The 16,533-nt window shown below is 64.0% G+C and overlaps 2 protein-coding genes across 3 annotated transcripts; both read left to right on the top strand.

Annotated features, from left to right (window-relative positions):
• Positions 1 to 360: 360 nt before the first annotated feature.
• On the top strand, positions 361 to 5,871 carry LOC126649970 (valine--tRNA ligase, mitochondrial-like; the record flags this gene model as incomplete). The annotated part of the gene is made up of 9 exons (XM_050334402.1): positions 361 to 438; positions 532 to 668; positions 1,606 to 1,707; positions 1,772 to 1,924; positions 2,746 to 2,955; positions 3,689 to 3,800; positions 4,529 to 4,701; positions 5,014 to 5,145; positions 5,739 to 5,871. Coding segments are annotated over 9 exons (1,214 nt in total), but the record flags the coding sequence as incomplete, so codon positions are not given.
• A 522-nt stretch (positions 5,872 to 6,393) lies between these two features.
• On the top strand, positions 6,394 to 8,246 carry LOC126649966 (collagen alpha-1(VII) chain-like). Of its 2 annotated transcripts, XM_050334400.1 has the most exons (3): positions 6,394 to 6,456; positions 6,949 to 7,482; positions 7,549 to 8,246. In XM_050334400.1, the coding sequence occupies exons 2-3, from the start codon at positions 6,958 to 6,960 to the stop codon at positions 8,107 to 8,109; spliced, it is 1,086 nt and encodes a 361-aa protein (XP_050190357.1). In that variant the 5' UTR covers positions 6,394 to 6,456; positions 6,949 to 6,957; the 3' UTR covers positions 8,110 to 8,246. The 2 variants fall into 2 exon arrangements, with proteins under 2 accessions (XP_050190357.1, XP_050190356.1); XM_050334399.1 differs by having other exon boundaries at positions 6,949 to 8,246.
• The last annotated feature ends 8,287 nt before the right edge of the window (positions 8,247 to 16,533 follow it).

Raw genomic sequence — 16,533 nt, 5'->3', positions numbered from 1 at the left:
CCCCCAAAACCTGATCCTGAGACCCCCAAAACCTGACCGTGAGACCCCCTAAAATCTCACCCTGAGACCTCTCAAAATCTGAGCCTGAGACCCCCAAAACCTGACCCTGAGACACCCTCAAAATCTGAGCCTGAGACCCCCAAACCCTGACCCTGAGACCTCCTAAAATGCCCCAAATCCCCCCAAACCCCTCATTTCCCGAAACCCCCGTGATCCCTTCCGAGCCCCCTGACCTCCCCCAAACCCCTCTGTGAACCCCCCAAACCCCCAAATCCCCCAAACCCCTCTGTGACCCCCCCCAAACCCCTCTATGACCCCCCAAGCCCCCAAATCCCCCCAAACCCCTCTGTGCCCCCCCAGAGGCTGCAGTTCCCGCAGGGAATTCCGCCTGCGGCGCCGACGCCCTTCGCTTGGCCCTGCTGTCCCAGAACTGCCACGGTAGCAAACCCCCTTGAGAGGGGGGTAAAAAGGGGGTCCCTGAGCCCCCTCCCCCACCCTCAGGGCTCTGGGTGTGTTTGGGACCCCCCCCAGGAGCCGAAATCCGGGTGGACGTGGGGGAGGTGCTGAGTCAGCGCCGCTTCTGCAACAAGGTGTGGAACGGGCTGCGCTTCGTCCTGGGGGTCCTGGGGGACCTGGGGGGGCAGTTCAGGCCCCCCCACCCTGAGCAGGTAAAAGGGGAGGGGGAAAGGGGACCCTCAGGGACCACCCAGAGCTCGCTGGGACCACCAGGGAGCCCCCAGAACCCACAGGGACCCTCAGAACCCACAGGGACCCTCAGAACCCACAGAGATCACCAAGTGCCCTCAGGGACCCCCAAAACCCTCAGGGACCCCCCAGAACCCACAGGGATCCCCCAGAATCCAGAGGGACCCCCCAGAACCCACAGGGACCCCCCAGAATCCAGAGGGATCCCTAAAATCCAGAGGGACCCCCAGAACCCACAGGGACCCCCAGAATCCAGAGGGACCTCCTCAGAACCCACAGGGACCCCCAGAATCCACAGAGACCCCCCAGAACCCACAGGGACCCCCCAGAACCCACAGGGACCCCCAGAACCCACAGGGACCCCCAGAATCCAGAGGGACCCTCAGAATCCAGAGGGACCCCCAGAACCCACAGGGACCCCCCAGAACCCACAGAGACCCCCCAGAATCCACAGGGACCCCCAGAACCCACAGGGACCCCCCAGAACCCACAGGGACTCCCAGAACCCACAGGGACTCCCAGAATCCAGAGGGACCCTCAGAATGCAGAGGGACCCCCAGAATCCACAGAGATCACCAGGGACCCCCCCAGAATCCACAGGGACCCCCCAAAACCCACAGGGACCCCCAGAATCCAGAGGGACCCCCCAAGAGCTACAGGGACCCCCAGAACCCACAGAGGTCACCAGGGACCCCCCAGAATCCCCTGTTCCCATTCCAGGTGGTCGCAGGTGATCCCCTGGAGCGCTGGGTGCTGTTTGATCCCATCCCAATCCCATCCCAATCCCATCCCAATCCCATCCCAATCCCATTCCAGGTGGTCCCAGGTGATCCCATGGAGCGCTGGGTGCTGTTTGATCCTCTCCAATGCCATCCCAATCCCATCCCAATCCCATTCCAGGTGGTCCCAGGTGATCCCATGGAGCGCTGGGTGCTGTTTGACCCCCCCAATCCCATGTTGATCCCATTCCAGGTGGTCCCAGGTGATCCCATGGAGCGCTGGGTGCTGTTTGACCCCTCCAATCCCATCCCAATCCCATCCCAACCCCATGTTGATCCCATTCCAGGTGGTCCCAGGTGATCCCATGGAGCGCTGGGTCCTTTCCCGCCTGGCTGGGGCCGTCTCCGAGTGCAGCCACCGCTTGGATTCCCTGGAATTCCACGGGGCCCTGGCGGCCGTGCAGCACTTCTGGCTCCGCAGCTTCTGCGACGTCTTCCTGGTGGGTGAGACCCCCAAAATCCCCCCCTTTCCTGGGGGGGGGTCTCCAGCCCCTTTTGGGGCTCCTGGGTGGTCCCAGATCCCCCTTTTCCATGTGTCGTGTTCCCATTTTTGGGGGTCCCTGTCCCTGTCTTTGGGGGGAGTCCTTTGTGCCTGTTTTGGGGGTCCCACCCCGCATTCTGGGCGTTCTTGTGCCCATTTTGGGGGTCCCTATGCCCATTTTAGGGGTCCTAGCCCCCATTTTTGGGGTCTCTGTGCCCATTTCTGGGGGTCCCTCTGCCCATTTTTGGGGGTCCCAGCCCCCATTTTAGGGTCTCTGTGCCCATTTCTGGGGGTCCCTGTGCCCATTTGGGGGGTCCCAGCTTCCATTTTGAGGGGTCCCAGCCCCCATTTTAGGGGTCCCAGCCCCCATTTTAGGGTCTCTGTGCCCATTTCAGGGGTCCCTGTGCCCATTTCAGGGGTCCCAGCCCCCATTTAGGGGTCCCAGCCCCCATTTTAGGGATCCCATCCCCTATTTTAGGGATCCTAGCCTCCATTTTAGGGGTCCCAACCCCCATTTTAGAGTCTCTGTGCCCACTTCTGGGGGTCCCTGTGCCCATTTCTGGGGGTCCCTGTGCCCATTTTAGAGGTCCCAGCCCCCATTTTAGGGATCCCAGCCTCCATTTTGGGGGTCCCAGCCTCCATTTTGGGGGGTCCCAGCCCCCATTTTAGAGTCTCTGTGCCCATTTCAGGCATCTCTGTGCCCATTTCTGGGGGTCCCTGTGCCCATTTTTGGGGTCCCAGCCCCCATTCCGGGGGTCCCTGTGCCCCCCCCCCTCACAGCTCTCTCCCTGTTTTCCTAGGAGGCCTCCAAGGTGTCCGTGCGGGGCCCGGGGGGGTCCCCGGGGGTGCTGGTGGTCTGTGCTGAGCTGGGGCTGCGGCTCCTGGGCCCCTTCGCCCCCTTCGTGGCCGAGGAGCTCTGGCAACGCCTGCCCCGCCCGCCCCCCGCGCCCCACCCTCTGCAGGGCCTCCTTCCCCGACCCACGGGCACTGGTGGGTCTGGGGAGGGGGTCCTGGAGTTTTGACCTTGGGATGGGTCTGGGGTTGGTTCTGAGGGCTTTGACCTCAGAGGATGGGTCTGGGGGTTGGTTCTGGGGGTTTCACCACGGGATGGGTCTGGGGGTTCCTTTGGGGATTTGTCTGAGGGTCCTTGGGGCTCTGTGGGGTCCCTGGGGGTTTCATTCAGAGCTGGGTCTGTGGGGTCCTGGGGGTTTCATCTCAGGGCTGGGTCTGTGGGGGTCCCTGGGGGTTTCCATTTGGGGCTGGGTCTGGGGGTCCCTGGGGCCCTGAGGGGGTTTCTATTTGGGGCTGGGTCTGTGGGGGTCCTGGGGGTTCCATTCAGGCTGGGTCTGGGGGTCCCTGAGGGGCTTTCCATTTGGGATGGGTCTGGGGGTCTCTGGGGGCCCTGAGGGGATTTCCATTTGGGGCTGGGCTGTGGGGTCCCTGGGGGTCCCTGGGGGGTTTCCATTTGGGGCTGGGTCTGGGGGGGGGCCTGGAGGGGTTTCCATTTGGGGCTGGGTCTCTGGGGTCCCTGGGGGCTCTGGGGGTTTGACCTCGGGGATGGGTCTGGGGGGGTTTCCATTCAGGATGGATCTCGGGGGCCTCATCCCACACGCTCCCTCTTGCCTCCTCCAGGAGCTCCGACATCCCCTTTGGGCGTGGAGGGTCTTTGGGGTGGGTCCCTGAGGCCGTTCCACCCCTCTGACCCCCCTTTGTGCCCCCCCAGGCCCACTGGCGCTGCCCCGAGGCTGAGGCCCAGGTGTCGGCCATGCTGGAGGTGGTTCGGGTGCTGAGGGGGCTCCGCGAGACCTTCCGGCTCGGGGGGACCCGGCCCCAGGGTGAGTGGGGGGCCCGGGAGGGGACCACGAGTCCCAGCGTGCCCCGGGGCAACAAATACGACCACCAGAGTGTGTGTGGGGGACTACAAATCCCAGCGTGCCTTAGGAAGACAAGATGGCCGCCACTGTGAGGGACTCCAAGCCCCGGGGTGCTTTGGGGGCATTTAAAATGGCCGCCATGAGGGGGACTACAACTCCCAGCGTGCCCTGGGGCAGCAAATATGGCTGACAGCATGTGGGGGGGGACTACAAATCCCAATGTACCTTAGGGGGGAGGACAAGATGGCCACCACTGTGAGGGACTCCAAACCCCCAGGGTGCTTTGAGGGGAAAAAAAAAAAATTCCAAAAGGACCTAAAAGTCCCAGCATGCCCTTGGCCCTTCCAAAATTGCCGCCAGGCCGTAACTACAAGTCCCAGCATGCCTTGGGGGGGGGGGGAAACACACAAAATGGCTGCCACTGTGAGGGACTCCAAACCCCAGGGTGCTTTGGGGGTATTTAAAATGTCTGCCATGAGGGGGACTACAACTCCCAGCATGCACTGCGAGAGCCAAGATGGCCGTCACCCGCCACTGCAAGTCCCATGGTGCACCTGCTCATCCCCCCACAAGATGGCGGCCCTCATGGGGGTGGCCATCTTGGCTGCCCTGGTGCATGCTGGGAGTTGTAGTCCCCTCGAGGCAGCCATCTTGGTGGGCGTGTCCAACCCTTTTTCCCCTCCCCCCAGTGCTGGTGCGGTGCCCGGAGCAGACCCGGGATTGGCTGCAGGAGCTCGGCCCCGCCTTCCGGGCGCTGTCGGGGGCGGGGTCTGTGCGGTTCCTCCCCCTGGGGGCGGAGCCGGGCCCGGGCTGGGCGGCGGCTCCCGCGGGGGAGCAAACCTGGGCCTACCTGGGCCTGCAGGTGAGGGGCGGGGCCTGGGTTGAGGGGGCGGGGCCTGGGCTGAGGGGGTGTGGCCATGGATGAGGGGGTGTGGCCATGGCCGAGGGGGCGTGGCCAGGGGGGATTTTGGGGTGTGAGGGGAGGTCTGGGGGGGGTCCCCAAAAGCCTCCCGGGACACTGAGGGGGTCCCTTGGATTCCCCTCTCCCCGGGCCCTGAGGGGTTTTGGGACCCCCTGAGCGGGGGGAAGGGGGGACATGTGAGGCCCTTGGGGGGCTCTGGGGACACTTGGGGGGCTCTGGGGACATTTGGGGACCCCCTCCCTGTCCCCACAGGGCCTGGCAGACCCCGGCACCACCCGGGAGCAGCTCCGGGCCCGCGCCCTCCGCGTCCGGCGGCGCCTCCAGAGCCTGGGGGGGTCCCCGGGGGGCTCCGACCCCACCCCCGGCTCCTCCACCCAGCACCAGGTACCGCCCCCTCATTAGGATAATCAGGGGTTAATTAGGGGGTTAATTAGGGGGTGAATAAGCTTCTCTCAGGGGGAGGGGGGAGGGGTCTTTGACCTCCTTAATGAGGGAGGGGCGGCCTAATTAGCGCTGCCCTAATTAACTCCTAATTGGGTTCTTTCTAAGTCCTAATTAATTTGTGTTTAACTCTTAATACCGTATTAACTCCTAATTAACTAACGCCTTTATTCTCAAATCACTCTTAATTAATCCTAATTAACTCTTAACTAAATCTGAGTTAATGCCTTGTTAACTCCTTATTAAGTCCTTTTTGGCTCCTTTTTAACTTCTTAATAACTCTTAATTAACACCTTGTTAGCTTTCAATTAACTCTTAATTGGTACATTATTATTCCTAACTAGCTCCTAATTAACTCCTTAATAACTCTTAATAAAATTCACGTTAATTTTAGTTCTAATTAACTCCTTATTAACTTCTAATTAACTCTTAATTAACTCATGAATTCTTAATTAATTGTTAATTAGCTTTCACTGCTAGATTAACTCCTAACTGCTGTTAATTAGTGCTAATTAGGGTTAATTTTTCTCTTGCAGGTGTCCATCCTGATGGCCGAGCTGTCCCGCCTGGAACGAGCCCTGGTGGCCCTGGAGACCCTCGGGGACCCCCCCGGGACCCCCCCAGGGGACCCCCCAACCCCCTCGAGTCAATAAAACCCCTCTTAATTAACCCTTGCCTCGTTAGCGCTCATTAAGGGCTGGGAGGGGGCGTGGCTTTGGGAGGAGGGGGCGTGGCTTTGGGAAGAGGGGGCGTGGCTTTGGGAGAGGGGGCGTGGCTTGGGAGGACCCCAGGGAAGTGAGAGAACCCCCCCCCAAAATGCCGTTAATTACCCCACAAACTTCGTTAGCGCTAATTAAGGAGGAGCCCTTTAATAAGGGGCGGGGCTCAGTGAATGGGCGGGGCTTGGGAAAAGGGGCGTGGTTTCTTCGTCAGGCCCCGCCCCCTCCCAATTGGGTCGCCAGAAAGCGGCGGGAGCTGCTGGGATCCCCAAAACCCCCCCCAAAATTGGGCTGAGAAACCCCAGAATTGGGGGCTGGGACCCCAAACAGGGCTCGGAGACCCCAAAATCGGGCTCAGAGACCCCAAAATCGGGCTCTGACACCCCAAAATCGAGCTGGGGGCCCCCCCGGTGGCCTCCCCCTCCCCACCATGTGGTGACCAGAGTTGGGACCTTCCGAGCCAAGACCTTTCTCCGGAGCTGAGCACCAGGCCCCCTCACCTGCTGTCACCTGCTGTCACCTGCGGCCACCTCAGGTACTGGCACCTCCTCCCACCCCCGTGTGTCCCCCATGTCCCCCCGTGTCCTCCTTGTCCCAAATGTCCCCTCTGTGTCCCTTTGTGTCCCCAATGTCTCCTCATTGTCCCTGAATGTCCCCCCATGTCCCCAATGTCCCCTCCTCAATGTCCCCCCAATGTCCCCTCAATGTCCCCCAATGTCCCTTCAATGTCCCCCAATGTCCCTCAATGTCCCCCCAATGTCCCCCAATGTCCCCTCAATGTCCCTTCAATGTCCCCCAATGTCCCTTCAATGTCCCCCCCAATGTCCCTTCAATGTCCCCTCAATGTCCCCTCAATGTCCCCCATGTCCCTCCAATGTCCCTCATGTCCCCTCAATGTCCTCTCAATGTCCCCTCCCAATGTCCCTCCTCCCTCAATCTCCCTCCATGCTCCATGTCCCCTCATGTCCCCAATGTCCCCCAATGTCTCCCACGTCCCCCACTGACCCCTCTCTGTCCCCCCCCTCAGGTCCCTCCCATGGCCCAGGGGGGCCCCTCCCCTGCTGTCCCACCGTGTCCCCTCCCCGGGGAGGTGACGGGGGACCCTCCCAGGGACCCCCCGTGCTGGGACCACGGGGGGGTCCCCACGGTCACCGTCACCCCCTGGGCCAGCGGCATCACCATCACCGTGACGGCGGCGCCCGCCCCGGAGCGCGGGGACAGCGGGGACAGCGGGGACAGCGGGGACAGGGAGGAGCCTGGGGACAGCCAGGACCTTGGGGACAGCCGGGACGCTGAGGACATCGGGGACATCGGGGACATTGGAGGCACCGAGCACCTTGGGGACATCGGGGACATCAAGGACCTTGGGGACATCGGGGACGTTGGAGGCACCAAGGACATCAAGGACCTTGGGGACATCAAGGACATCAAGGACCTTGGGGACATCGGGGACATCAAGGACCTTGGGGACATTGGGGACATCAGAGGAGTCAAGGACATCAAGGACCTCGAGGACATCAAAGACCTTGGGGACATCAAAGACCTTGGGGACATCAAGGACCTTGGAGGGGACATTGGGGACATCAAGGACCTCGAGGACATCAAAGACCTTGGGGACATCGAGGACCTTGGGGGGGACATTGGGGACATCAAGGACCTCGGGGACATCGAGAATATCAGGGACATCAAGGACATGGGGGACACCAAGGACCTCGGGGGGGACATTGGGGACATCAAGGACCTTGGGGACATCAAGGACCTTGGGGACCTCGGGGACATCGAGGACCTCGGGGACTTGAGGGACCCTGGGGATGTTTGGGACGTTGGGGACATCGGGGATGTCCCCTCCCTGAGGGACATCAAGGACAAGAATGTCCCAGACCTTGGGGACAGGGATGTCCCCTCCCCAAGGGACACTGGGGACAGGGAGGAGGGTGACAAGGATGTCACAGTTCCAAAGGACATCAGGGACTTTGGGGGCTTCAGGGACACTGGGGACAGGGATGTCCCAGACCTTGGGGACAGGGATGTCACAGCCCTGAGGGACTTTTGGGACAGGGATGGCAGTGACAGGATGTCACCACCCCAAGGGACGTCGGGGAGAGGGGTGTCCCAAACCTTGGGGACAGGGATGTCCCAGCTCCTGGGGACATCAGGGACAGGGGGTACAGGGGTGTCACCGCCCTGAGGAACATCTGGGACAGGGATGTCACCACCCCAGGGGGCACTGGGGACAGGGATGTCCCAAACCTTGGGGACAAGGACACTGGGGACAAGGATGTCACCACCCTGAGGGACACTGGGGACAGGGATGTCCCAAACCTTGGGGACAAGGACATTGGGGACAGGGATGTCCCAAACCTTGGGGACAAGGACATTGGGGACAGGGATGTTGGGTACAGGGGTGTCACCGCCCTGAGGGACATCTGGGAAAGGAACATTGGGGACACCGGGGACAGGAATGTCCCCACCCCAAGGGACAATGGGGACAGGGATGTCCCAAACCTCGGGGACAGGGGTGTCACCTCCCCAGGGGACACTGGGGACAGGGACACCGGGGACAGGGGGGACGTGGGGACAGGGACGTTGGGTACAGGGGGGTCACCGCCCTGAGGGACATCTGGGAAAGGAACATCGGGGACAGGGATGTCCCAAACCTCAGGGACAGGGGTGTCACCACCCCGAGGGACATCAGGGACACTGGGGACAGGGGTGTCACCACCCTGAGGGACATCAGGGACATTGGGGACAGGGGTGTCACCACCCCGAGGGACATCAGGGACACTGGGGACAGGGGTGTCACCACCCTGAGGGACACTGGGGACAAGGACAGGGACACTGGGGACAGGGGTGTCACCACCCCCAGGGACATCAGGGACACTGGGGACAGGGGTGTCACCACCCTGAGGGACACTGGGGACAAGGACAGGGACATTGGGGACAGGGGTGTCACCACCCCGAGGGACATCAGGGACACTGGGGACAGGGGTGTCACCACCCCGAGGGACATCAGGGACACTGGGGACAGGGATGTCCCAGTTCATCCCAGCAAGGATGTTGGGGACAGGGATGTCACCACCCCGGGGGACATCAGGGATGTTGGGGACACACAAGCCTCGGCCCTGAGTGACGCTGGGGACGTTGGGGACAGGGATGTCCCAGTCCCAGGGGACACCTGGGTCCAGGATTTTGGGGACACGCCCCCGAGGGACACTGGGGACAGGGACAGCCCAGCCCCTGGGGACAAGGATGCCACCACCCCAAGGGACATCTGGGACAGGGATGTGACAGTCCCAGGGGGTGCTGGTGACGAGGAAAGGAATGTGGGGGACGCTGGGGACAGGGATGTCCCCACCTCCAGGGACACTGGGGACAAAGACAAGGACCTTGGGGACACTGGGGACAGGGATGTCCCCAACTCCAGGGACATTGGGGACAAAGACAGGGACCCTGGGGACACTGGGGACAGGGATGTCCCCACCCCAAGGGACATCGAGGACATTGGGGACATTGACAGTGACGTCACCACCCTGGGTGCCACCGGTGCCACCCTCCGGGCTGGTGGCATCACCATCACCGTGGTGGCCCCGCCCCCCGAGGATGACGTCACCGACGATGACGTCACTGATGATGACGTCACTGCTGGGCAGGGCGGTGACGTCACCGGTGACGTCACCGAGGGCGGGGACAGCCCCGCCCCTTCCCCCCCGGGTGTCCCCACCAGTGACGTCATTGGGTCCCCCCTACCTGGTGACGTCACGGACGGGGCTGGTGATGACGTCACTTCCCGCGGAGCAGGCGATGACGTCACCGCCGATCTCGTTGACGGCGATGACGTCACTTCCTTTAGCCTGGAGGGACCCCCCGCTGGTGACGTCATCACGGGGAATGACGTCATCGCTGGGAGTGACATCATCATCTCCACCGCTGGGGACGACAGTGCTGATGACGTCATCAACCACGGGGGTGACGTCACTGATGACATCATCGTGTGGGGCGATTTCGCCGGTGACGTCATCGCCAACAGGCGTGACATCGCGATGACGTCATGGCTGGGATGGGCCTCCACGTGGATGACCTCAGCGATGACATCATTGCCGGCCACGACACGGATGACGATGACGTCATCGCAGGACAGGCGCTGGGCGATGATGTCACCGCCGAGAGCGACACCACCGATGACGTCACCATAGGACACGACGTCGACGATGACGTCACCACGGGACACGACATCACCTATGACGTCACCACCTCCGAGAGCGACACCACGGATGACGTCATCGACCACGGCTTCCCCGATGACGTCATGGGCGGGGACAGCTTTGCCGATGACGTCATTGCCTGGCGCGATGTCACGCCCCCGCTCCCGGAGGAGCCCCTGGATGACGTCACACCTGGGTATGACATCACCGATGACGTCATCACGAGTGACACCCGCCCTGCTGACGTCATCACTCGCCGCCGCCTCCCCTCCCTTCCCGACGATGACATCGCCGATGACGTCATCCCCGAGGGGCACCTCGTTGATGACATCATCCACCGTGGTGACCTCGTTGATGACGTCACGGCCGGAGACGACCTCCTCGATGACGTCACGGGAGACGACGATGACGTCATGTTCCCGGGGCTGGGGCCCTACCCCGCCGATGATGTCATCACCACCGATGACATCACATCCTCCCTGCTCGGCGATGACGTCACCGCCTGGGACGACCTCGCCGATGACATCACGGCTGATGGTGATGATGTCACACCCTTCCTTCCCCGGGGGGGCGACGTCACCCCCCCAGGCCACGCCCCTGGCTCCGATGATGACATCACTGGTGACATCAGCGAGGGGGCGGAGCAGCCGCTGCTCAGGGCCCCGCCCAGCCGTGATGTCACCGATGACGTCACGGACGACGCGGCCCCAGAGGGCGTGGCAGGTGAGAGGAGGGGGTGGAGCCACCAGGGAGTGGGCGTGGCCTGGGCTGACCACGCCCCTCTGCGTTTGCCCCGCCCTCAGACGCCTCCGGGCGCCCCGGCTGCCCCCTCGTCTTCCTCGCCTCGTTTGTCTCCCTGCTCGCTCCTCCTCCTCGCCGGCATCGCCGCGGCAACCGCGGAGAAAGGGGCCAAAATCCCTGAGGCCAAAATCCTGGGGGCCAAATCCTGGGGGCCCAAATCCTGGGGCAACAGGGGCCCCAAATCCGAGTGGAGCCCCAAATCCCAGGGAGGGGGCAAAGGGGGTCCCAAAATCCTAGGGGGCCCAAATCCCAGGGGCAAAGGGGGCCCCCAAATCCTGATGGGGCCCCAAATCCCAGGGGAGAGGGGAAAAGGGGTGTCCCCAAATCTCTGGGAGCACTGGGGAGGCACTGGGTGGGGAGGGTCCTGCACAGCTGGGTCCCCTTTGGGGGTCCTGGGGTCTCATGGGGAGGGTGTCCCTTAAGGAGGGTGGTCATGAGGGGGTTGGGACACTGGGTCCCCTCTGGGAGGTCCTGGCTCCTGGGGGCCTGGGGGTCTTGGGGGTCTCAGGGGGTCCTGACCCCCTCCCGTCCCCCCAGGCCGTGCATTACGTGAAGGTTTTCATCATCAGCTCCTCCCTCTCCGCGCCCGTGGCCGAGTCCTTCCCGTGACCCTCTGGGGTGGGGGGGCTGTGACACCCCCTGTCACCCCCTCTGTCACCTCCTGTCACCTCCTGTCACCCCCTGTCACCTCCTGCCACCCCCTGTCACCTCCTGTCACCCCCTGTCACCTCCTGTCACCCCCTGTCACGCCCTTCACCCCCTGTCACCCCTGTCACCTCCCATCACCCCCTGTCACCCCCTGTCACCTCCCATCACCCCCTTGTCACCCCACCCTGTCACCTCCTGTCACCCCCTGTCACCCCCTGTCACCTCCTGTCACCTCCCATCACCCCCTGTCACCTCCTGTCACCTCCCTGTCACCCCCCTGTCACTCACTGTCACCCCCTGTCACCCCCTGTCATCCCTGTCACCCCTGTCACCTCCTGTCACCCCCTGTCACCTCCCGTCACCCCCTGTCACCTCCCATCACCCCCCTGTCACCTCCTGTCACCTCCTGTCACCCCCTGTCACCCACTGTCACCCCCTGTCACCCCTCTGTCACCTCCTGTCACCTCCTGTCACCTCCGTCACCCCTCTGTCACCCCCTGTCACCCTCTGTCACCCCCTGTCATCTCCCATCACCCCCTCTGTCACCCCCTGTCATCTCCCATCACCCCTCTGTCACCTCCCTGTCACCCCTGTCACCTCCCATCACCCCCTGTCATCCCCTGTCACCTCCTGTCACCTCCCATCACCCCTCTGTCACCTCCCTGTCACCCCCTGTCACCTCCTGTCCCCTCTGTCACCTCCCTGTCACCCCCCTGTCACCTCCCGTCACCTCCCTGTCACCCCCCTGTCACCTCCTGTCACCTCCCATCACCCCCTGTCACCTCCTGTCACCCCCTGTCACCTCCTGTCACCTCCCATCACCCCTGTCACCCTCCTGTCACCCCCTGTCACCTCCTGTCACCTCCTGTCACCCCCTGTCACCCCCTGTCACCTCCCCATCACCCCCTGTCACCTCCTGTCACCCCTCTGTCACCCTTGTCACCCCTCGTCACCTCCCATCACCCCTGTCACCTCTCATCACCTCTGTCACTCCCCTGTCACCCCTGTCACCTCCTGTCCCCTCTGTCACCTCCTGTCCTCGCTGTCCCCCCTGCCACCCCCTGTCCCACATAATGCCCTCCAACTCCCCACGGCTGCTTTGGCGACCGCGCGGTCACGGCCGGTGGCCACGGGCGGGTCCGGGCTTGTCACGGCGGGCTCGGGGACAAAAGGGGACAATTGGGGACAATCGTCACCTCGGGGACACCGCGGGGGGGACACAACACACCTGGCGACATTGGGGACACCGTGGGGAGGGTTTGGAGACACCGGAAGGATTTGGGGACCCTGCGCGACAGGGGTGGGCTTGGGGGACACGGGGGACATCGGGGGAGTTTGGGGACCCCAGGGACGGTTTGGGGACATCGGGGACCCCTGGGGGACGAGGGGGTTGGGGACGCAGGGCCCGCCATTGTCCCCCCCGGGTTGTCACGGGGACAGGCCACCCCCCCTTTCCCCACCTGCGGGACGTCCCTGTCCCTGCACCCATAAATTGGGGACGCCGGAGCTGAGGGGCGCTCGGCCAGCGCCGGGAGGTGACAATAGGGACACTCGCCGTGGCCCTGGGGACGCTGCTGCTGCTGGGGGTGAGGGGACACTGGGGGACATTGGGGGCATTGGGGGACATTGGGACATTGGGGACATTGGGGACATTGGGGGACACTGGAGGACATTGGGGCATTGGGGACATTGAGGGACATTGGGGATATTGAGGGCATTGGAGACACTGGGACATTGGGGATATTGGGGACATTGGGGAGATTGGAGGACACTGGAGGACACTGGGGACATTGGGGGGACACTGGAGGACACTGGGGACATTGGGGACATTGGGGGACATTGGGGACATTGAGGGGACACTGGGGCATTGAGGGACACTGGGGACATTGGGGGCATTGGGGACATTGGGGACACTTGGGGACATTGAGGGGACATTGGGGGACATTGGGGGATTGGGGACATTGGGGACATTGGGGGTATTGGGGGACACTGGGGACATTGGGGGACATTGGGGACATTGGAGGATACTGGGGACATTGGGGACATTGGGACATTAGGGGGACATTGTGGGGGACACTGAGGACAAAGTGGACATGAGGGGACAGGGAGGGACGTGGGGGACACTGAGGGTGGGGACAAGGGGTGAGACGCAAGGGACATGGGTGGGGGGACACACACGAGACCACCCCCTGCGGGTCCCTGTCCCCGTCCCCAGCCGTGTCACCCCCTCAACGTCCTCCCAGGACCTGCCGAGCCCGCCCTGTCCCCTGAGCCTTGGGGACAAGCGGTGACGTCGCTGCTGCGGAGCCTCCCCCTGCCCCCTCCCGCCTTGGGGACAGCGCGGGGACAGGAGGGGACACGGGAGGGGACGCGTCCCCAGGGGCTCTGGGCGTGGCTCCAGGATTTGGGGACGTGGCTCTCGGGCCCCGAGGGATGTCCCCAAGGACCCCCGGGATGTCCCCAAAGACCCCCGGCACGTCCCCAAGGACCCCCGGGACGTCCCCAAGGACCTCCGGGACGTCCCCAAGGGCCGGGGAGGTGGCCCCAAGCACCTCGGGGACGTCCCCAAGGACCGGGGGAGCCTCCCCGGGGACCCGAGGGACGTCCCCGAGGAGGGGGGACATGTCCCCAAGGACAAGGGACACCCGAGACACGGCCCCACGAGGAGGGGACGGGTCCCCACGAGGAGGACAGACGCCCCCAGGATGAGGAGACACATCCCCAAGAGGGGACAGGTCCCAAGAAGAGACTGCGAGGGCATGAGTCACCTGAGATGCGGTCCCACGAGGAGCGACGTGTCCTCACGACGAGGACAGACGTCCCCAGGGTGCAGGGTCGCATCCTAGAGACGGTCCCCAAGAAGAGGGGAAGTCCAGCGACGGCACAGGTCCCATGAGGGACAGGCGAGGTGACAGTCCTGAGTGGGCCAGAGGCCGCATCCCAGGGATCGCCGACCCCAGCGGGTGACCCCACCAGAGAGCGGGGACACGACCCCAGGGACGGGGGACACGTCCCCAAGGACGGGGGACAGGTCCCCAAGGACGGGGGACGGGTCCCTGGGGACGTCCCCAGGGCCAGGAGCGGCCGAGGAGCCTTGGGGACATCGGGCACAGCGGGAGCCACGACACGTCCAGGGCCACCAGGGGCAGCGACAGCCACGGTGAGGGGACCTTGGGGACAGCGGGGACACGGAGGGGACACGGAGGGGACATGGAGGGGACACGGAGGGGGATACGAGTGTCCAGCCCCGTCACCCCTCACCGTGTCCCCTCTCCAGGTTGGGGACATTCGGAGGAGCTGCGGGAGTGGCCGTGACGTCACCGCGTGTGTTCCCCCCCATCGCGGTGTCCCCTCCCCCTGTCCCGACGTCCCCTCCCCTTTGTCCCGGTGTCGCCATCCCGATCTGTCCCCAATAAAAGGTGGAAGCAGCGCCGCCCTCGTCCCTTGGGGACAGGGGAGGTGACAATCCCGGGGATGTCCCCAAGACCCCCTCCCCGTGTCGCCACCCCTGCGGTGACAGAGCCGAGAGAGGGGACAGAGAGGCTTTAATTGGGGACAGCTGTGGGGGCCAGGATGGTTGGTGGGGACATTCGGGCACATTTCGGGGGCCGGGATGGTGGTGGCACTTCTTGGGGACATCTCGAGGTCCCGGGGAGGGGGGTCCAGGGCACCGGTGGCTCTTCTCGGGGACCCCCGAGGTCGCTGCCGCCCGTTTGGGGTCAGTGGTTGCCTCCCGTCCCCGATGTCCCCGACGACGTCCCCGATGTCCCCCCCGGGGTCCCCTCGTCCTTGTCGCCGTCCCCTCCCCCTCCCAGTCGGGCAGGGGGCCACGGGGCCAGCGGGAACCCCGGCATGGGGAGGGGTCGGCCCCGGGGGTCTCGAGGGGCCGGGGGCCCTGGGGATTTGGGGGAGTCGGGGCGACGTCCGACATTCTGGAGGGGGAGGAGGAAGAGGAGGGTCAGGCCCCAGTGCTCCCAGTGCACCCCAGACCCTCCCAGTGCCCCCCAGTGCGTTCCCAGTGCTCCCAGTGCCCCCACCCCACCCAGTGCTCCCAGTGCGCTCCCAGTGCTCCCAGTGCCCCCCCAGTGCTCCCAGTGCCCCCAGTCCCTTCCAGTGCCCCCAGTATTTGGAGGGGGTCCTACCTGTCACTGTCCCGCTGGCTCCGGCACGCACTGGGAGGGCACTGGGAGCACTGGGAGGGTCCCCCCCGGCTCTTAAAGGGGGGGTGGGGGTGGGGAAGGGTTTGAGGGGGGAGGGTGTTGGGCGTGTCCCCCCGGCCGGTTTGGGTGGTCCCTGGGGCCCGGGTGGGGCGGCACCGGCCATACTGGGAGCACTGGGAGCACTGGTCTGGCGGTGCGTGGGTGGGGGGGGCCCCTCCCCCAGCGCTTCCGGCCCCTCTGGGGGTGGGGGAGGGGCCACCTGGGGCTCGGGTGGGGCTGCGGGTGGGGCCGGGCCCAACTGGGCCGGACTGGGCTCCTCTGGGGTCAGACTGGTCCAGACTGGGCTTGCACTGCTCCCTGCGGGCTCAGACTGGTTGATGTTCCCACCCCTTCCCAGTTGTCCCCAGTGTCCCCATCCCATCCCAGTGTCCCCAGTCCATTCCCAGTTATCCCCAGTGTCCCCAGTGTCCCCATTCCATTCCCAGTTGTCCCCAGTGTCCCCATCCCAGTGTCCCTATTCCATTCCCAGTTATCCCCAGTGTCCCCAGTGTCCCCATCCCAGTGTCCCCTTTCTCAGTGTCCTCATTCCCAGTGTCCCCAGTCCATTCCCAGTTGTCCCTAGTGTCCCCAGTGTCCCCAGTGTCCCCATCCCAGTGTCCCCATTCCACTCCCAGTTGTCCCCAGTGTCCCCAGTGTCCCCATCCCAGTGTCCCCAGTGTCCCCAGTGTTCCCATCCCAGTGTCCCAGTGTCCCCAGTGTCCCAGGCAGTGTCCCAGTCCATCCCAGTTGTCCCCAGTGTCC

This window comes from Myiozetetes cayanensis, unplaced genomic scaffold (genome assembly GCF_022539395.1).
Source record: "Myiozetetes cayanensis isolate MyiCay16 unplaced genomic scaffold, myiCay2020 scf526, whole genome shotgun sequence".
In the NCBI taxonomy this organism is placed as follows: domain Eukaryota; kingdom Metazoa; phylum Chordata; class Aves; order Passeriformes; family Tyrannidae; genus Myiozetetes; species Myiozetetes cayanensis.
This window is presented reverse-complemented; position numbering and strand designations above follow the sequence as displayed.

Bases quoted from the DNA above. Each gene is read 5' to 3' on its own strand.
- LOC126649966 (XM_050334399.1), top strand. From the start codon at position 6,958: ATGGCCCAGGGGGGCCCCTCCCCTGCTGTCCCACCGTGTCCCCTCCCC.